At 33.4% G+C, this 23,342-nt stretch overlaps 1 protein-coding gene and 1 long non-coding RNA gene across 2 annotated transcripts in view; one reads left to right on the top strand and one right to left on the bottom strand.

Moving 5' to 3' along the window:
- LOC143920049 (uncharacterized) overlaps positions 1-23,342 on the top strand; it is a 422,197-nt gene that overhangs the window by 318,489 nt on the left and 80,366 nt on the right. The gene's annotated exons all lie outside the window — the stretch shown is intronic.
- Positions 909-6,717, bottom strand: LOC143919772 (hsp70-binding protein 1). Its single transcript, XM_077442290.1, has 6 exons — positions 5,440-6,717; positions 4,023-4,103; positions 3,724-3,916; positions 3,135-3,356; positions 2,889-3,047; positions 909-1,675 (listed from the first exon to the last, which is right to left on the bottom strand). Exons 1-6 carry the CDS (start codon positions 5,521-5,523, stop codon positions 1,353-1,355), a joined length of 1,062 nt encoding a protein of 353 aa, XP_077298416.1. The 5' UTR covers positions 5,524-6,717; the 3' UTR covers positions 909-1,352.

Raw genomic sequence — 23,342 nt, forward strand, 5'->3', positions numbered from 1 at the left:
ATAAATAGAAGTATTATATAAATCTTTTCTTATACAAAAGTGCGTACGGAATGTTTTTTGAAAATAATATATCATAATTATTTTGTTTTGAAGTAATTATGCTCAATAATGTATGTATATAATGCAATAACAGTATTTCAGCACATTTAATGCATTGACTCTAGTATTATTAATAAGACAATAAGCAATATTCAAATAACATTCTCTAGAAGGATGTTTGTTTTTCTTTAAATATTTATACAACTCAATTACAGTAAATCCTTTTAAACGTTTAAAAATAATGCAAAAATATTATATACACATATTCTATAAATTGAAACAATCATTGTATACTCACATATGCAATATTGTATATGCAGTATTTCTAGACGTAAGTTGGAAGTCTTTTCGAGGATTATATTATATATATTATATATTATACATGCATAAAAATATATCTATAATAATAGTTCTTTTGCACATTTGTATTTCTACCTCATTTTGCTGTTGTATTATACATCTATTACAATCTTTTTATAATAGACTTTTGCATTGAAGAAAAATAATGATAATTAAATAACAAAATTTACACGAATGCAGCTCTATGTATGTTTAGGTGATTCATAATTTATGATGATTTTTGTCATTACGTTAATGAAAGTTGTATGTTACGCATTATATAAATAAATCTTAAAATTATATATATATATATATATATATATATATATATATATATATATATATATATATATATATATATATATATATATATATATATGATAATGTATAAGGGGACGAAGCAAACACATATTTATTATATCATAATACGGAATAAACAGTAATTTACCGCAATTATAGCAAATAAATATCTTTTTCACTAAATATGTATATGTTTTTATTATTGTTTGTTTAAAATAAAATGTTAAGGTGAAATTTTCATTTGCAAAATTTATTAAAAATTAATAACTAGTCCTGCAAAAATCTTCTTACATATTATATAATTCTCAGTAAAACTATAAGTAAATAAGAACTATATTATATAATACGAGAATAATTACTGATATTGTTCTACTAACGGAATTGTTATGTATTACTTTTAACATTGTTATTATAATTTGTATATTTGCTTTTTATATTCAGTGATTTATGAAATTTATTTAGCTAAATGTGAGAGCGCATCAACAACGTGCATATACATACACATATATGAATAAAATATTTATACATTTGTTATTATACAAATAAACTGTTGCAACTTCAATTGTGTCCTCATTTTAATCAATAATTAAAAACATATATTTTTCAGGTTATGTTTATTTTTATTTAGACATATTACATTATAATCATGTTAGCGATACAATCGATCTGCATTATTACCTATCGACGTGTGCGTCTGCTTGCTGCTGGTGTGAATTTTGCTGGTTAGCGGCAGTGTTCAAAATTTTCAGCAGAGTCTCGCAATACTGCTTTTCCTCGATGTAATCGGTGTTTTCGGATGCCAGCTCTTCGCTCTGAAGGTAGTTGACGAGATTCTCGCGCAATGCGTATTCGGGTCTGATCAATTCGGAGATTACGATGCTGTCGGAATCGTTAGCTATTGTATGCAAAGCGGCGAGGATCTGCTCGGAGTAATTGTCGCGCTGTTTTGGCAACGCGAATATTAACGCTTTCAACACACCCGAAGAGACGAGTTTATCTAAAATAGAAAACATACACATCAGGCAAAATTTTATATATACATGTCACAGTGAAATTATATTTCAAGTGAAAATTGACGTTTCAGTGAAATCATAACCAGTTACATTTTCAGGGCTGGTTTTATTCATTTAAGATTACATTTTTAGGGTTGGTATTATTTAAAGGTTAGGTTAAATAAGGGTTGGCCCTACCTATTCATTTAAGATTGGGTTGTTAGGGTTAAATTTATAATCTTAAACGTTGTAAATTCATTGTTTGATACATTTTCTTCTGCTTGAATTGGTGAAAATATATTTTAACTTGAAATATGCTTTCACTGTAACATATGTACATAATATAATATAATAATATATATAAAAACGAACGCGATGTGTGTATGTATATGGGTATGTGCCAGACTGTGGACACACGGCCAATCAGATTCAAGTGGTCGAGGAGACGCGGGGAAGTGTGGGGGTGGAGCGCCTTGTGACGTCAGGCCAAGCGACGACAGGCTTGTGCGACGTTAGGCCGAGCGACGAGTGACACATACACACATTCATTCATCATTTCGAACGGGTTGGATTAGTGAGCGTGTAATGCGCGCACTTTTTACGATTAATATTACTTGACATTATATATAAGTTTATTTAAATTCGTGTATAAATTCCTCTCCGAAACCACCCGTTGAAATCAACTGGCAACTGTATGTATGTATGTGGGAGATGCGTCGACAAGTATGGAGATTTCAAAAAAATAAATTTTAGAATGCCAAGAGTATATTATGTGCCTAGAGATATTTAATAAAATAAAAACCCGCAAACGAAACGCACAACCAATTAGCGTGAAGTGGTCCACGTGAACTAAAACGTTTAACCAATTAGAGCAAAGACGATAAATTCTGACCAATGGGTGCATTTTGCTCTTGATATTGAGCACCTGACTTGGAACGGGTGACGTCAGCGTCAGATGCGCTGCCCGGGAGCGTACACACATCCACGAATGCATTCATCATTTCGAATGGGTGAACGGGTTGGATCGGTGAGCGTGTAATGCGCGCACTCAACATTTTACTCTTAATGTGTGCGCGTGCCTATATATTACTTTACATTATACATATTTATATATAACATAACTTTATTTTAATTCGTGTATTAATTCCTCTCCAAAACCACCCGTTGAAATCAACAGGCACAATACATATATAATATAAAAGGTGTTGAATTTTTTACCCGACATCCGTTGATTGTACTCGGCGTATAAACAATTAGTTAAAAATGCGGCTTTAGCTTTAAGCTGAGGTGATGTTTTTTCCAATGCATTTTTCAGACCAGAATAGCCACCGTCATTTAAAAAGGTTGACGCGCAAGAATCGTGGTGTCTGATGATACCTAAAATAAATGTTTCGGAAGAACAAATAACTAAAAGAGCATGTGTACATAAGTATATGGTACAATATTTCAAATGTTAAAACTTACACGATATACCGTATAATAAATTCAAAAGCAACTGTGTGTCTTGTTCGGTATTTAGCATGTTTATTAATGTTTGTAGATATCCACATTCGAGGACTTGAGTTTGACAGAAAGTGTTACTCTGACACAATTCGGCCAACAGGCTGCAAGCTGCACTTCTTACCGTAGGGTGTTCGCAACTCAAACACACGGGGAATATAGAAAATCCCCCCAACTTGTAAAAGCCTGCAAATTTAAAAACAAACTTAATCTTTATTTAGAAGAAGGTAGTTGCTCGACTTTGGAGGAGTGGGCTGGCTGAATTCCAGTGGCGTCTGGGGCTGGTGCATTAGTTTATATCCTGGTCGGTTGTGCAATGTGTAGCTGTGTGATACATATGTACGATGAGATCATGCTTTCGGGGATTCCTGCAGGCTCACGATCGTTTATATGAAGCGAGTCGAATTGTGTCGAAAGTTATTTCAGGCAAGGATGCTCGTACAGAAACCGGATTGTACGGCATGTGTGTTTTGGGGAGGTGGATGAGATCACCGACTTCGATTCGTACAAGTTGTGCTATATTCCTACCATAATGTAATATAAAGTTGATTACCGATAGCCGTGTCGATATACGAGACGTGACTCTCGATGCAGTCAAAAGTATCTTCGATTTCAGTCGGAACTTCACTGCCGATAGCGATTGAACTTATTTTTTCTCTGTCTGAAAGAATATTAATTGCATCTTGCAATTCTTTTGTGATATTGACTGAAAGGTTGTTGATGGCGTCTTGTAAAAATTTTCGTCTCTGTTAAGTGAACACATATCTTGTAAGATCTTAATGTTATTACATTATACTTTATAATGAGTATTCAACAATTAAATTGTTGAATACTATGAAATTGAAACCATACATCCTCGTCAAGTGGTCCTACAGGACGATTTGTTGCCTCTTCGTCTACTTTCACAGCTTCCACAGCAAATCTCAGTAAGCCCTGTAAGAAAATAACATATATGAAAGAATTCGAATGTGAACAACCCTTGACATTATCTATGTATTTGAGGAATATAAGAAGATCACAAAACAAAATTCGATAATTAAACATACATACACGTTCACACATACCGGCCATGAGATCATTTTCGATGCAAATTGAGCGCAAATGTAGGGAAACTTACACAAGACAAAAGTTCTACTTCCGGTTGTCGGATTTTGTTCGAAATTTTTTTATTAGTTAAAATCACTACAATTATTATACGCATTAAATGTCAAGAAAATAAAAATAATTTAAAAGAGTAAATATAAAATAATGAAATATTGTTTTAAAAAAAATACTACTTCCGGTTTACGAATTATGACCAAAACCCTATCAGCTTTAAGTTAGTACATAAAGAATACAAATAATTTTCAGCTTGATACGTTGTGGAAAGAATCGTGGTCACAACATTTTTGACTTTTCTAAGAGGAAAAAATCCCCCTTCCGGTTTATTAAATTAGGTGATTTTTTTTATTTATTATTTTCATCACATTGATACAAGAATTATATTTGATTTTTTTCGTAAAGAGCACACATGTTTAAGGGGTCGAAAAAAATAGTGGAAGAAAAATCGAACAAGAGTAAACTGCCACTTCCGGTTGACGGATGCTTACTAAATTTTATATACAACTTGGTATTAAGTTTTAACTTCTAGATATGAAATTTCAGTTCAATAAACCAAAAGGTTTCTGAGAAAAACATAAAAAAACCTCGATTCTCTAGAGTAAAAGTACTACTTTCGATTCAGATAAAAATATTACGGTATAAAATTTATTATTTTTATTACATGTAAAAAAAATTCAGTCTGATTCAGTTAGCGGTTTGGGAGATAATTGAATTAAAAAAACATAAAAAAAGAGGACACCTATAAGGGGAAGTACCATTTCCGGTCAACATAAAAATTTGAAAAAAATTTAGGTCGTATCGATAAGAATTTCAGTAACCGATACTAAATTTCAGTTCGATAGGACTAACGGTGTTCAAAAAATCCCCAAAATTCACAGACACATTTTTATAATCATGGAAACGTGATCAGTGATCGATTCCGAGTTCGAATCAGTCCAAATCTCGAGTTCGAATTTTCATATGATCACAAAACTTCATCTATTGTTACTATAAATCAAAAATGATATGTCCATAAAAGGAAACCTGGTGACTAACCTACAAAATTTCACACATGAATAAAATATAATAAAAACTAAAATAATCATGTAACTGAAAAGCGACCTACAGAATTCTAACCAAGCAATAATGCTATAAATATATAATCAATAAAAGATGCGGTAATAACAACCTGTAAATCAATCGGTTGTCGGGGTTGGGGTCTCAGTGGTTGTTCCGTCGGCAACATCTCGCGACCTGAACTGCTACCAGCCATTTCGTAGTCTTCACAAACTTCTACGGAACCTTCAACTCTTTAAGATACACACAAATGGCTGATCCGCGTACACAGGTCGCCAAAGCCTACAACGAACACACTGGAACGTCCTCGAACACCGAGTTACTGACGTTAGCAGCACGTCAAGCCGACCAGTGTTCTCAGTGGGAAAAAAGTATTACAAGATTTGATGTACATATTTACATATTGCAACACTCACTGAGAGCTTTTGATGCCACTTTGAAATTAAGCACAGTAATTACCAAAAATTATGAATAAACGATCGTGACGTATTAATTGAATTGAAAATAAAAGTGATATAGATTCTGACAAGTTAAGGTCTGTTCATACTTAACAGCACTGCACGGCTTCAGCACTGCACGGCTTCAGCACTGCACGACTCCGTTTCAAATATATCATTTTATTACATTTCTATTCATATCTACCTACACGTCGCGGTCACGTCACGTTTACAGCAATTTGGCCGAGTGCAAGGCAAAATCGGCTTACTTATACATTAGAGGCCATGACGATACGGCGCAATATTGCTTACGTCGTATTGTCGAGTACTTGCAATATGAATGCATACACGTGCATTCGTAGCTACGCGTCAGAATACAAGTCAGAAAAAATGTTTCGACGTTTATCGAACGAAAAATTATGTATAATCACGCTGTTGTTGGAAGAAGAAGCTTAAGAAGGCAATAAAAAAGCACGGAGGCGTTTTGATGTGCATCCCATGTTAAAAAATAGAAAAACCGAAGGAGAGTTTTGTACACTGTATAAGAAGCTTGTGGATGATGGACAATTTTTTTTTAAATATTTGCGCCAAAACCATGTCGAAAGATTGAACAGCTGTCACTATCACTATCGATAATTGGTCCAAAACAGCAAAGCGGCAGACTCATGGCACGTAATTCGCGTGTATATTTCCACGATGGCCAAAAAAACGGATACGATACGTTGACGGATGTTGCTGTAAGGTATGAACAGGAAATGTCGGGTACTGCTGAAAGCCTGCCGTGGCGTAAACGTGACGGTTGGTATGAATGTACCCATACAAAATGTACCAAAGAATACTTTTCATACGGCCGGATACCTGCTGAAGTCGGTACGTGCTGACTAGGTATGAACAGACTTTTATGTGGTAAATAAGAATAACTGACATTTTAAAAATTTCAACCTTTTAGTTATGTATTTCCAGCGATTACACTGTTCGACACGAAAAATAGTTGAGACGAGATATGACTTTTCTTATAGATCTATGTCCAGTAAACACGAATCTGGTAATAAAAAATGTTGATTGGCTTGAGATTCGGAGATATGTGTTTTTTAAATCGCGCGATTTTTCTATATCTTGGTGTTCGGTCGATGTCTCAAAATCTGTCAATTTCCTGTTCAAAATGAATATTGGAATCTATAGTCGGGTATTTTATCTTTCATTAGTAGTACTTTTCAGCTTTCAAATCTCTCTAAGTAGTCGTCCAGTTCAAATCAAAAGTACGTATTTTAACTTGTGATTGTTTACCACTGTTAATCCTATTTTATATTAAGTTTTTGCTATTGAAACATGTTTATTGAGATAGTGTTCTGGCCACACTATTTTTTTGTTTTTGTTTAAAAGGGTTAATTGGAAGTGTGCTGAATTTAAAATCGGTAAAATTGCGAGTTATAAGCTCGCACTAGTATTTACTCGTATTTACACGAATCTGAATTGAATTAATAGGGATAATATATTAAATTGTCTTTATATGAGAATTAAATAAAATTCCACTTAGAAAAATCATATTTCGACTATTATTGTGGATTAATAACAAAAATTCTATTGATAACTGATAACCTGGTTAAAATAAATTAAGTCACATTTGGGATGTAATCCGTTTACCCAAAAGACGTAATTAAACGATCAGTTTTGGTTGGAATTACGCAAAGCTGGAAAAATTAATTTTTAATGGGATTAAAAAAATCAGTTGAAATCACGAGGTCGAATTTTTGTATGATTACAAAACTTCATCTATATTTATGACGTACATATGTATGTATGTAGATAATGTGAAAATCGTACTTTCTAGAAAAAAGTTTTCATAAGTTCATTGATTTTTCGATTTTACATTGCACATCAGCTCATTTTCGAAAACTATCCTTCGAACGTTAGCACGTCCAAAAGTGACTTATTGCGTCGGAACCAGCTGTTTTAAAATGAGTTCGGTCAAATACGATTTAAAATGATTACGGTTTCTTCCTTGATGTTGTTTATTACGCATTTAGCTCATCCTCGACGCTATGGGTATGGACGTCAGTGTGCGAATCAACGAAGTTGTAGCGATGATTGATTTTGCAATGTTCCCATGCAGTCGTTTCCAATTCTTCAACAGTCATCCATTTCGACTAAAATGTCTCCCGACACAATCTTCTAAAAATCTACTATCACTATTAAAAGGCACTATTTTTTTTTGTTTGTAAACTTCCTTTCGTCAATTTTGACGATTAGCTACCTATTTTCTGTTTTGTTCGTTTATTAAGATTCTTAGCGCAAATTTCTTTGATGTGGTTATTATATCGTGTTAGTTTATGCCTTATTCCTTCTTGCACAATTTGATCGACGTCAATTCTTTGGTCCAACAATATAAATATAGACACTCATTGCTGTCGCAAATGGTGGGCGACTGTTGCCGAACCAATTTCCATGTCGAATATTGGGGTTTGGTGCAAACGATCGTCAAGCGCCAGACAGACTGAACCACAGATTAACTGGATGGCTGCTTTAAACGCAATTCTTGACTTCACTAATGATAGATCGCAAATCAGATGACGAGTAACCTTTCGATGTGCACAGATGCAATTATTAAAATGGTAATTATTAAAATTGAGTTGGATCTTTCTGGCGAGTTTAATAAGGCAAAATTCGGAACTAAAGTATCAGAAGCACAAAACGTATACAGGGTAGGTATGTATGTCGGGACTCATTTCAGTATGTAATAAAAGTGCTTAGTGTCCACTAACCATTTCATCGCATGAAATCTTAAATAATCTGAATTGAAGTGGTCTTGATTTTACATAGTTTATAACTTTCACATCTTCATCCATAACATTTTTTAAATTTGTAGACATTTTTTTATTCTCCAGTGCTTGCCTATGCAAAGTACAATGACTGCTGGTGGCTCTTGTAGCTACTTTCTGGATACGTTATACAACACTTTTCATCTTTCCTACCATTGCTCGAGCACCATCTGTACAAATATCAATACACTTCTCCCAACATATCTCTTGATTTGTAAAGTAATCATAAAAACAGTTGAATATATCTTTTTCTGTAGTTTGTCCATTTAAACATGCGCCCATGAGTAAATCTTCTTCAATACTGTTATCATATGTGTAACCAAGTAGAAGATCTTTAAATGTGTTTCAGTGTATAAAACCTTTCCAAATTGTCGCGGAACACCTATTGGGGTTCAGCGGAACACTAGTGTTCCGCGGAACATAGTTTGGGAAACCCTGGCTATTTGGAAGCGTTTTCTGCGTCTTTATCCCATAAGGCTGGTCTTCAGATTATTATCAATCTATAAAGACAGAATTTCACAATTAAAGGTAATATATAGATTTTTTATTATATATGTATAACCATGTGGTTTATATTATTAAATGTTAGTATAAATAACAAATGGACGGATAAAAATCTGACGTACATTCGCTAGAACAAATAGCAATGTCTGTGGATGGAATTGTATTATACATTACATATATCAAGAACGTATTAACCTCGTGGTGATACCAATCAAAAAGTAATACTTATTCGTCAAAATAAAACTTACCATTGATACTGACCGGTTATGTTTGAATACTGACCTTTTATTATTTATACTGACATTGAATTGAATCGTCAACTATTTTTTATTGTGATAATAATATTGAAAAAAATATGGGTAATTAATTTATATATTTAAATACAAAATCTGTTAAATACCGTGTGCAGTATTGAGGATTATCGGAGCGTATGATATTTGCCTTTACCTAATACATAATTAAGTAGAAAAAATATTCCCTAAAATACATACATTTTTACATATTGTACATACATACATTAATCAAATTCAGATATTTGTAACAGCGGGTAGGCTGATTTTTGCCAATTTGATGGAGGAACCGTTTCAAAAATGAAATCCATAGATATATAATACACATAGATGAGCCCTGACGCGTGATTTTGGTCGGAGATCTTGTCGTCACTAACTGAGGGGTGCGGGGAGTTTAACTAGCGGGGAAGTTGGAAAAAAAAAGGTTTTTTTCCCTACGACGCAGCGGTCGGTGTTTTTTTCACTTCCCCGCTAGTTAAACCCCCCGCACCCCTCAGTTAGTGACGACAAGATCTCCGCATATCTATCGACAAGATCTCCGCAATCGACCTTTCTACTTATAAGCTAACTACCTACTGAGAGAAAGTGTGCATGCGCCATATATTTTGCATGCGCCAAAAGGGAGACCAGTATAAAGCGTGAGGGCGGATCTATGTATTATACATCTATGATGAAATCAGATGAATTGGCAAACTTTGATCGGAAACGATCGACCTGGAGTCACAAATATCCAAGTCTGACCAGCAGAATTAAAAATTAACACGGGATCGAACCCGGTAACCTCTAGGTGCAAAACGTAAACGCAACCACCAAGACATACTGCTGTTTAAAATAAATAAATAAATCTGAAATGACAACAAAATCGAATTAAAAGTTACCGAAACAAAAGAACGGCACGCTCGCGGAAGTTATGACGCGCGACGGGGAAGAAGTGGGGGCGGCGAAGGAGTAAAGTTGAAAGGGGTAGGGGGGGGTCGGGATGGTGGGTGGTTGTGGGGGGAAGGGGAAGGGGGGGGGGGATTTTCCGCGGGTTGTTTTTTCCGCGCAGTGGTCGGCGGGTTTGGCGCTTCGGCTTCGGATTCAGCGGCTCAGTGCGCAGGTCGCTTTCGGCCGGTGCGCACGTCGACTCGGATTTGCGTCCGCCGTCCGCCGCGCCACTCGTCCTGCACGTTCCGCTCCGCTCGTGCCCATCCTTCGCGCTCGTCCTCGGCCGCGCCTCGGCGAAGCTCCCGGCGAGAGCGCGCGCCCCGTTCCGCGCCCCCCCGCCGCGGCGCCCCCGGCCCGCGACCGCCCCCGCCCCCGCCCCCACCCCCACCACCGGGGGACGCACCCCGCATCGATTTTCACCAATTCGGGTGAAGCTTGGCCGAGAGCGGCTGAAGCCTTTTCGCGATTTGGCCCGCACTCGCCGCTCCCAACGACCAGTACGTATTTACATACATCTATACATATTTCATCCACTCTCTGCTGCACTACACAATTAAACACTAATTGCACTCGTCATCGGTTACACATCATCTTTATGTAGGTCGACGCAGATTTTATTCGAGTGCGAGTGTGTGACTGTGTGCGTGTGAGGGATTGCGATTTTCCCCTTTCCGTTTGCTGTGCTGGAAAAGTGGTGCAACTCTCTGACTGATTTCACGCGCACGAAGGTGTTTCTGTCAACGGACTGTCGAATAAAGGGGGGTTTTCCCTTTTCAGTGGAAAAGCGTGGTATATTACGATAATCCATAAATGAATACTTAAATAAAATAATCTCTCGTCTATTCGATGCACATTCGAGGCGTACTATAAATTTGTACAATGTATTGTTGCTCTGCGCTCTCGATGGAAAACTCGATTTTTCCGATACGTATTTCATTTTTTTAAACAATTTTACCGAATTTTATTTTAGTATATAACGTATATTATTGAAATAATTGTTAATAGTATTGAAATAATTCCAATTTGAATTGGAAAAATCGTATTTTCCATTGAATAAGAAGTGGGCTGAACTAGTATACATATTTCGGGTCAACTCGAAAAGATTTAATTAAATTTCAGTTATTCTAATTTCACATCGTATTGATATATATACCTAAACATATGCATATTGATATTTTTGAATTATTTTATAGCCCATCAAACCATACTACATATGTATATAAAATGGACATGAACTTTCAATACATGAAAGTTTTAATTTTCATACAATAATAGTTTCATAGTACTAGTGTGTGTACATATATAATTAATCTAATTTATGTTACATCACCTCAATATTCGTTTAATCGCTTGGGAATTATGAAGTATGCTTTCCTCTTGGCAAAAGGGTGATGTCCCAATTATGCCAAAATTAAGTTACGCCACCAATCTATCAAAACCTCTTCGTCTGTATGATCTTTATGTAAATTGCCTCTATGAAAATTATTATTTACAACTATTGAAAACATTATATAAAACTATTGAAAATTATTTTAAATAAAAAATAATAACTATATAAAAATCAATTACACCTATTTATAATTGATTAAAATGCATTTTATTACCGGAAACAGTAGATTGTATATTAAATTTCGTGGTATTATATCAAGACGGGCGGGAAATGGAAACGTCGGTCGGAAAATTCGTGGAAATTTATTTATAAAAATAATGAATTTCCACGAATGCGAGACAATTTTCCGAACACCGAGATGCAATATTTATTCAATAAATGTACGAATATAAATATGATGAGAAAGTCACACCAAGCCTTATAATTTAGAGCAATTTTCCATCTTCGCTTATTTGTAAGCATTCATTAATTGTGCTATTGTTCTCCATTGAATATAAATGATTCAATTATTCAATATTGTGACGTAATTGAAAAATAGCTTGAGGTGACATACTCTCCTTGCAATCGACTAGGTCATAAAATTCAAATCTCTGTTGGGTCCTTGAAAATCGGTTTGTCCTGCTTGCGTAGGTAATTTATCTAAAAATATTTTTGTGCGATTTCAGTGCTTTTGTCACAATTCGATTATGAGGCGTGTCGCGTACAGCTTCGTACGTAGATATAATATACCAATGTGAAAAGAAAGAAGTAGACCATGGATGACCCAATTTTTCCAATTGCTATCATGGAGTTACACTCGGATTATTCATTCAGTTGAAAATCGTAAAAAGAAATTTGTACTTAGGGGTTTGAATGAACTTTTAATGTATTCCGTGTTCGTACGTGGTATGTGTGACCTTCTTTGAATTTTCCGTTTGAACTTAAGTATTCATTTACTACCACAGCTATATTCCAGTCGTCAGAGAATTATTCTCATAACTGGTAGAAGTCAAAATATTTATTCGATTTTCTCAATGATGTAGAATATTTTTTATTTTGTTGTTTTTTCCTGTTTTTCTTTAGATTTCTATTTATCTATAGTTTCCGATAGAGGATGGAACATTACCGAAGGAGCTATGTATGAAATTTTAATATATAGAATAAAGTTATGTTTTTGTTATTTTGCTATATTGTTCGGAGATCGAGTAGAAATTAAATCTGTATACTTAAAGTATTTTGACAATGGGCAAAATTAACTTCCAAGAGGATGGGAATTTCCTGGTGTTTAAATCTTGTATATAATTTCGAAACAGACTTTGTAAGTATATAAGGTTTGGTTGTGACGTACAGAAAAAATATAATTTTCTATGACGACGATATCAATGTCGATTTCGATTTCTTTTTCAGTTCCGTATCCGGATTCCTTTTTCAGTTCCCGTTCCGGATTTCTTTTTCAATTCCGGATCACGATTCTTTTTCCAATTCCGTATCCCGATTCGTATTTCAATTCCGGATTACTTTTTCACTGCCGGATCAGGACTATTTTTTCAGTTCCAGTTCACTTATATATAAAAAGAAAACCATTCATATCTGATTGGCTGTCATTAAATATATATTTTTTTCGATTTAAATAAATTTAATTAAACAAAAAATGAATGTTTCCTATAAGATTAACTATTTAAAAGTAGAGCGCAGATAGAGAGCGTGCTTTTTCCAGGAATCGGGGCGGTTTGGCTCTATTTACAAAGCTAAAGTGCAAAAAAAAGGGTTCGGCGAACCTTTAACAAAGCATTTACAACAATTGAACAATGAACGGCGCGCTTTGGGTTCGCTCACTAATTACATATAAGCACTGAGCGAAGACGGGTAAAACCACTAGTATATTATAATTAATGAATGTGCGTATGTATCTACATGTAATTAAAACTTAAAATGTATATACTTAAAAGTTTCTTATTGTGCGTTTAAAATAAAACAAATAAATATATAGAAAATATGAAGGTATGTAAAAAAACTTTAAGATTAGACGATGGTCCACTGGGATATTCTCGCCATCCTGTTGACCCATTCCATGATATTAATCAACACTTACATATGATGATTGATATTTCAGAGAACAAGTAGAAAACTTGAAACTGTGATTGTTTGGATATTCTTCGTTTCGATTTTTTACAAACCTCTTTTACTTTTCACTTACTATTGTTATATGATTTCCAACTAAATAAAATAAAATTATAAATTATACGTCCTTCTTTTAGACTTTTAGAAATAATATAGAGACCGAAAATCCTTGCTGTATAATATTATAATATTAAAAATACTCCCTGTCGAAATTCTAGAAGCGTTTTGAATATATTAAATTCGGTTCTTATCGTGAGGGGTACTTTTTGATTATTCTAGTATTTTCCTAATTAGTACTGCGTACTATTTTACATATATTTTTAAAATAATTAAACAATGTACTATGTTACATAAGTATGTACATCAGTACACATATGTGTATATTTAAGTGCTAATTTCTCCAACGCTAATGTGTCGTATAGCGATTTCGCTCAGTTTGTCGGCTTTGTCTCTATTGTCCACGTATACAATTTGATAATAAGTTCGAACGAAGAAAAGCGTCCTTGATCCACAATAGGTGCCATTTGGCCGAAGGTATTAACGGTCATAGTCATAGACATAAGCTCCTATTGCCATTATGTGCCCTTTGGATGCGAGTGTTATTTTTACATTATGACTTTTATACCGAATACCCGCTTCCTAAAGATCAACACAATCTTTCATTATGCTCGCGGAAAATACAAATTTTTCACTATGGTATTTTATTTTAAGTATGTTTCATTTTATGATTCATCATTTTTAACCTTAATCAAGCCGTAGCGTATCACATATCGAGAGGTTGTGTCCCGATTTGATTGATTTAAAACAGTACTATACAAATATTAGTACTATCAATTCTCATTTTTCATTTTCTCTTCTCTAGAAACCACCAACAGAAGCCAATTTACTACCTGTTAAATTGTAAAAATGTTAAAGTATGCGTTTTAGAAAAAGTTCTATCAAATCTTATCACTTATGTAAACTGTTTTCGTTTATTTTCGGTGTTACGTAGCATACAAATTTTTATACATTATACTCTTCTGGGTTCGAAAACCAATCCTACGTATGTATGTATATGTAAGTAGAAAGTATTGGGAAAACCGAATAAAGTTTTTAAATTCTACTTCCGATTTTGAAAGGACTCAAAATCGTTCTGCTTATTGATAAATATGTTTGCGATTATTTTTTATATATCTTAAATATTTTATTTTTATTTTTATTTTATTATATACATATATAACAGGAAGGCCTAATAGGAAAACCCCAATGCGCCTTCCTGGCCAATTACAAACAATGCAGCATTTACATAAGTCGCTGCATTACAAGACACTGAAAACTCGAAATTAACAAGACAAAATTTATAGGTAAATCTTTTATTGTACATTAATCATTCTCAAATAGTGGTGACATAGTAGGTAGGAAGGTTTTTAGCCAATTTAATTGAGGAACCGTTTCAACAATGAAATCAGATAAAGTTGGCAAACTCTGACAGGAAACGATTGATCTGGACAAATCAAATATCCAAGTCTGTCCAGCAGCATTACAGATATACTCAGAATAAATTCTTTTCAATCGAGGTCAACTCCCGGGATCGAACCCGACGCCTCTCGGTGCTAGGTAAAAGCCCAACCATCGAGACATGCTGCTGGCTATGTAAAACCGAAATGGCGTCAGTAATTTTTTTCGAATGAATAAATAAAAATAAATAAATAAATTTAATAAAAAAAAAAGATTTTCTTCATGGTTTTCATTTCATTTTGCATTTACCGAGCTACGCCGGGTAGCACCTCTAGTAATATACATATATAAAAACGGAAGGGATGTGTGTATGTGGGTATGTTTGTATGTGGGTATGTGGTGAGGGCATCCAAAAGTATGGAGATTTCAATAAAACTAATTTTAGAATCGTAAGGAGTTATTATAGCAATTTTGATTCCGATTCCGATGACGAATTCGATTCCGACTGCAGTTGCGACTTTAGTTACGACTTTAGTTGTGACTTCAGTTACTATTGCGATGAATATTGTTGTTGTTTGCAATTATTATTATACATATTTATTTTATTTTAATTTATGTATCAATTCCTTTTCTAAAACATAGCGTTGAAATATCAACGGGCACAATACTAAAATACAAAATTAGTCGAGTATAGTTCGCAACTCAGTTGAAATTTTCATAATTTAGTACTACTATACATATATGTATGTACGTACATATGTATGTATTTGCCCGCGTATATACCGGACTTTGCATTTCAGTGGGTATGTACAATTTAATTTATTAATGTCCAATTGCTCAGTGAGCGTAGAATATATTATACATTCATATTATATGTATAGGTACATATGTTTTTTTTTTTTTTTTTTTTTTTTTTTTATTATTCATATACATATATTTACAGGATATAATGTTTATTACAAAGTTGGACATGTATTCCTTATCAGATAAGAGTAGCTCTTGTGCCTGATAAGGGAGCTACGATTCTATTATAAATTCTTAAAATCTATTATAATATTTTTTTATATAAAAATTACATTAAAATTTTTCAGTGCAAGTTTTTTTTGAAAAAGTATTTAATTTGTTTTACTTGTTCTGTTTGGTTAACAATACAGCGTAATTCAGAAGGGAGATTATTATAGTTATTTATGGCTTGGAAAATATAATGGTTTTGCATTTGTGTTGTTTTAAAATTTGGTGTGATAAATTGGTTTCCATTTCTCATTAGTTTATAAAATTCTTGATATTCTTTGTTATTTTTTTCTTTACACATTTTTATAATGGAAGCTTGCTTAAATATGTCATCGATATTTGGTACTGGAAATAGTTTAAAAAGCGATTTTGTCGAGAAAGTAGAGTTTTTTTTAAGTATTACTTTTATAATAATTTTTTGCGAAACTTTTACTGAATTTAGATTGCTTTTGTAGGATCCTCCCCAACCTATAATTCCATAGATAAGCAGAGAGTGGACAAGGGCATAATACACATTTTTTATTATTTTCACATTTAAAATATTTCTTAACCTAACAAATATATATATACATTTCCTTATTCTCTTTACTAGCTCTGTAATATGGCTTGTCCATTTCATGTTTTGATCAATGATAACACCGAGATATTTAATTTCAGAAGAAGAGTTGATTACAGTACAAACAGGATCATGTAGTTTACAGTTTACATAGTCACATTTTTCATCATGGATTGTAATATTAACTTTTTCTATTGGTATTTTTTGTAATGAGAATAATATATATGTTGTTTTTTTTGCATTAAGTGTAAGTAGGTTATTATCAAACCATGATTTCAAAGTATTAATATCTTCATTTGCAAGTTTGTTAACTATTTCCCAAGTTTGGCCTTTTACTAATAATACAGTATCATCTGCATAAGAGATTAAATCACCCTTTATTTTCTGTTGGAAAATGTCATTTACATATATTAGAAAAAGTAATGGTCCGAGGACCGTGCCTTGAGGAATGCCAAATATACTTGTAAGTGGTGTACTATATGTTTGATTTAATTTTACAATTTGAGGTCTGTCTGTTAAATAGCTTTCTATCCATTTAAGGGCTATGAGGTCAATGCCATTTTCTTTTAATTTTAATACAAGTTTTTTATGGGAAATGCTGTCAAATGCTTTTTTTAAGTCAATGAAAATTCCTATACATTTATTTGATTTGTCTAAGGTACTCTGGATAATACATGAAATTTTTGCAATGGCATCTTGGGTACTTTTTCCCTCTGTGAATCCGAATTGATTTTCATTTATGATCGAGTTATTTTTTATAAACAGAGTTAGTCTTTTTTTTGCAATTTTTTCAAAAATTTTCGATATATTTGATAAGAGTGAAATAGGTCTATAATTAGAAATATCCTCTAGGTTACCAGATTTAAATACTGGAATAATTATGGTTTTTTTATATGTGTTCGGGAAAATTCCCGTTTTAAAGCTATTGTTTATAATATGAGAGATTGGTGTACAAACGTAATTTTTAATTATTTTTAGTGTTTTTACGGAGAGACCATCAAAACCCGAAGCAGAGCCACCTCGCATATTTGATATAATTTGTACTATTTCAGACGGATTGGTTGGTTCGAATAGATCTATTTTAGTTTCTATGTTCGCAGTTTTTTCAATATAATTTTTTTTTTTTTTTACAGTAATTTTATCAGCTAGATTCTTTCCAACATTTGCAAAGAAATCGTTAAAAGCGTTTGCTCCTTTTTTGGGTTCCTCAGTACAGTTTATTATATTTTTGTTTTGTATTATATTTTTTATGGTATTACTTTTAGTTTTCTGTTTATTTTCCATAATTTCATTGATTATTATCCAAACTTTCTTACTGTCGTTTTCAGAATCATCAAGTTTGTTTTTATAATATTTTTCTTTAGTATTTTTTATGAGAGAAACTAATTTATTTTTGTATTTTCTAAAATGATTAATTAATTTTATATCTAGTGGTTTTTTTTTTGTTTCTTTGTAAAGCCTTTCTTTATGTCTTATAGATACCACTAGTCCATGTGTTATCCACGGTTTGATTTTACGAAATTTTGCTGAGTTTCTTATTTGAATAATTTTTTTCGAGTCATTAATATACTTTGTTAATCTATTTTCAAATATTTCACAGCACTCGTTAACGTTATCATTTTGGAGAATATCTAACCAAAGTTCAGATGACAATTTATTTATCAAAGATACATTATTAATAACAGATATTTCATTATTAGTATTAGCAGTTTGTTTGTAATGTTGATTTATCGTCTGAGGTGTCATTGAAATATAATATAGCATAATCATGTAATGGTCGGTAATTGAAGTTTTTATAATTCCCGAGTTTATATTATTTATATCTTTTATATTTGTGAAAATATGATCGATGCACGATGGACGTTGCCCATTTATGTTTCTAGTGTAAGAGTAAATACATGGTACAAAATTTAATTCCGCCATCATGTTTAGGTAGTTATCTTTGTTCTTCGATGTGTAATCGTGCGATATATTTAAATTTATGTCACCTAAAATTATTGCATTTGCGTTTTTAAATTTTAATAATATTTGTCTTAGTTCTTCTATAAACAAACAGACAGTAGATGATTGCGTTCTATATATAGGGATAATATCAATTTTTTTGTTATAATACTTAATTTGTACATGTAGGCAGTTTGTTCCATTTATATGAATTTCTTCCTCGCATAATATGTCACAATTATTTAATATGAACATAGCAATCCCACTGTTTTTATTTATACGGTTAGTAGTTGATACATAAGTATATCCCGGTATATAGTACGTCACTTCACTATTTGAATGAGTTTCTGTTAATACTATGCATGTCGGCTTCTTAAGATCGTTATTAATTGTTGTTAAAAATTCATCTATGTTCCGTTCTATGCTTCTAATGTTCATATGTAGAATTAAAGGACTGCAGTTGATGTCGTTTTGTTGGATACAGTAATCTTTGTAGCTGTTATATATTTTTTCTACAATCATATTTTTTTTATCTAGTTCATTATATATGAAATCCGTCATTTTTTATTTGCAGTCAATTCTGACACTTGATAGTATACCCGCTCACATCGACCAAAACCAACCATCGTCATAACCGTCAGAATGGCAACAATACTACAATAACTAATTGATTTGCAAATGGTTATCAACCTTTGAAAAATTGATTTGACTAAATGTAAAATTTTAGATGATTTTTTCACTGGATATTTATTAGATCTCGTTCCGAGTATATAGCTGTGATCGGTGAGGTGCTGTTCTTCCGTACTAAGATTTTTGAGTGTTTCACCCAAACATATAAAAAATGTTTTTCCTTAGCCAGGGCCTTCACCTTTGTAAGTAGCATTTTGTTCGAAACGGTCAGGTGGTCATTTACAAAAATCCTTTTGTCATCGGAATAACCGAGATCCTTAGATGAAAGTGACTTTAAACGCCGTGCTGCTAGCATAAATTCTTCTTTAAGATGATAGTTATGAAAAGAGGCGACAATCGGTTTAGAATTATTATTAATACGGGAAGGAACCCGCGCAACAAAGTTAATTTGATTAGGGGTTATGGGATAATTAATTTTCTTGCTCAGATTAACAAAGGTGTCAATCAGATTTTCACTTTTAAAGAGTGGTACCCCTTTGATTTCAATATTATTTCTTCTTGACCATTGTTCCTTCTCATTTAATTTCTGTTCAAGGTGATCAATCTTGTTATGGATAGTTGCTGTCTCAAGGTTTGTCTTTTCTAGAGTATCTAACCTAGACTCTAGTTTATGTATCTTCTGTGTAAAATCATTTATTAAGGAATGGGCCATCTCCAAAGAGTTCTTCAAATCAGAAACATCAGATTTCAGGGATTTGATGTCATCCGACATTGATCTGAGAGGGGCTAAGTCCATCTTGATGCCTTGTATTTCAGCCAACAGAAGATCCATCGATACTGGGGTTGGGGAGCTCGACGCTGGGACGCTTCCCGGAGGGGCTGGAATAAAGCCCGTCTTGCATGAAGCACATTTCCACTGGAGTTGACGATCCCCTCCGAGTTTATTATAGCCCGCTTTGGTAATACCAGAACAAGGGAAATCAAATTTCAATTTACAGCCGCTACATAGAACACCGTCTAAGCCTTCAGAATTACAACGCGCACACTTAAACATTGTGATATTGTGATAAAGCTAATATTCGATAAATAAAATAGAATTTGTAATTAATGGTTAAGAAGCACTGGATTGATTGATTATAATCGAGAGGGCACGTACGCTCATTAGCAAGTCCCGATGAATACTCAATGTATATATGGATTTTATAGATCTACTTATGTATATACTATTATATCTACATACATACATACATAGATTCTAAGAAACATACTACATACAATGTAAGTGCATATAATGGACCAAAGGTATAAATTATCGGCCTGATCATAACGACAAAATTAGTGAATGCACGACCGCAAAATATTTTTCCTGCCAGTAATAGTTATTGCACGACAAATTTAGACATTGATTGGTAAATTTTGACATTGCACGATATACATATGTAAACCGGTTTTACTTTACATATTTCAATGAAAAATAGTTGTAATTTTCAATATCATATTTTTATTTGTATTTTCAATGTATTCTAAACGCATTTTATGTACCTATATATGTTTTATAGAATGGCTTAATTTAATATAATATTTTACGAAAAGTCGTATGGAATAATTTGTCGATTTCCGGCGTGAATTTGACTTCGCCACTAGTCGGACGAAAACCATTTCTGGCGGTTCGAATATATTTTATTTTTATAGACATACATATGTATATACATATGTATATATATATATATATATACCAAGAAGGCCTAACAGGATTAAGCCTCAATGCACCTTCCTGGTCAATTGCAAACATCGATCACCAATTTTTACAGAGCATCATAGATACATCTAAGGACACATTGACAAACATTTTACATATAAGCAAATTCTAGATGCTATAAACTCGATTTTTTGCGAGAGATAGCAAAGGTTTGACATTTTGTTGGAACCGTTTCAATGAAATCAGATAAATTGGCAAACTCTGATAGGAAGTGATCGACCTGGAGTCACATATCCAAGGTATGACCAGCAACACCGGGCCAGGGAATGAACCCATGACCTCTCAGTTGAAAGCATTATACGCTGACCTCTAAACTATGTTGCTGGTTATATGTATGTATATTATTATTTCGAATATTATTAGTCATTGAGTTTTATTTTGATCCTTTGGTTTATGCGAATATCTACATATATTTGAGATTCTTATTGGTCAGAATATCTTAGCTGACCAATATAATTTTTGTGCATTTTTTCTTTTCGTCATATTTAGTATACATAATATATACTAAAATTTGAAACTAGATTCACGTGGATATATGTATGTACACACATGTAAATTATTGGGCATATATGTACATATGTATCTACACATGTACCTATGTACATACGTATGTACATATATTTATGAAATTAAATAGAAGTTGAAATTAAACACGCAATACGTACATAGTAGACAATAAGACAACCATATAGTATATGTGTATATCAGTGGCGTGCAGTGGAAATTTGTCGAAATTTATCGCACAACTTTATTTACATTTGCGCGAGTAGGATACAATAGGATACTGTTACGTCATACCGCATCCTTTTGTATGGTACTTGCGCACAACTAAGTAAGGGCGAAAACACACAGCACAGAACGTGGCACGTGGAACGTCGACACGTTCTCCTACATTTCTTCAAATATGGGATACACCGTTATCGATCACTCTCAAGCAAGGATATAATTTTACCAAAAAAGCTCCAGGGAGTCATTTTGGGACGGTGAGTGCTGGGCCTTCCATGAATATGTGCAAGGCATGGCCCATTTTTTCGCACGATTAAAACTATCTAAAAAAACCATGTGCCACGTTCATCGCTGTGTGTTTTCGCCCCAAAGCTATTCGATAGAAACAGAGAAATTTCCACCGCACTCCACTGGTATGTATGTATGTATGTATGCTTTTACTCTTTACGTTATGATTTATTTTTGTATTGCACAAAGGTGTCGTGAGAATTGTGTGTATGAGAAATATGTTATATGATTTTTTTTATATATATAATGATATGTATACATTTACATAAATAGTTATGTATATCATAAGAAATACCACAGAATTTCAACGCAACCTTTTAGCAATGTCTATTTATGAATTCACGACATTCGGAGTAGCTCAAGCACAAGTTGGCACGTCTGAACGAACCTTTATAACGTCACGGAAAACATTAGTCGTTATCGTAATATTTTCCGAATTGAAACAAATCGCACCGGATTTCAAATCCGAGAACCGCCCACTTCCGAACTGTGTGTGTACAACACGCGACTTTATCACTTAAATTTAAAAGCCTTTCAATTTAATATGTTTCATATTATATTTATAAAAGAGACAAAAATGCCCGCTTCAGCTGAAATGTTATGACCAAAAAGAATCGCTTATTTTGAGTTTCATGTATGTCTGTTGGAGGTTTATAACAAAGCTTTTCGACCAATTGAAATGGAGACTTAAAGTAAGTCTACTGCCAAGACGACTTGAATCAAATACATATATCTATATCTATGTATATATGTACATACATATATAAAATTCAATGTATGTTTGTTTTGTCTGTCTGTCTCGTATAGGCACCAAAACCACTCGACCGATTACGATGAAAGTTTCAGGATTTTTTGTGAACTTTATGTGAAAAAAAACGGAAAAAAACCTCTTAATAATTCGTAATTACGATTTTACCGACGCTAAAGTTTGAAGTGCCATTGTATAGTCAAGGAAAGTGTGTTCGTTGGTGACCACGTTACCAGTTGGTTTATGACGACACGGCTTTGAAGAGACGTTATTTGAGCTCCAACCATCACATGAAACGGGAACGGGAATCGCATGCCTTATTCTGGCATTGCAACGCATGCCGGGTTCAGCTAGTATGTATATAAAAATCAATGTTTGTTTGTTTGTCTGTCACGTATGCGTAGAGATGGGCAAAAATAGGAATTTTGAACGAATGGGAATAAACCGGAAAC

Source organism: Arctopsyche grandis, chromosome 12 (assembly GCF_051622035.1).
Source record: "Arctopsyche grandis isolate Sample6627 chromosome 12, ASM5162203v2, whole genome shotgun sequence".
NCBI classification, from domain to species: domain Eukaryota; kingdom Metazoa; phylum Arthropoda; class Insecta; order Trichoptera; family Hydropsychidae; genus Arctopsyche; species Arctopsyche grandis.

What these genes read in the sequence shown, in the direction of transcription:
- LOC143919772 (XM_077442290.1), bottom strand. Translation starts at nt 5,523, where the DNA reads ATGGCTGGTAGCAGTTCAGGTCGCGAGATGTTGCCGACGGAACAACCA. An exon ending in GACAACCGATTGATTTACAG is followed by an intron (nt 4,104 to 5,439) that starts GTTGTTATTACC and finishes ATTTTCTTACAG; the next exon opens with GGCTTACTGAGATTTGCTGT. An exon ending in GTATATCGACACGGCTATCG is followed by an intron (nt 3,357 to 3,723) that starts GTAATCAACTTT and finishes TTAAATTTGCAG; the next exon opens with GCTTTTACAAGTTGGGGGGA.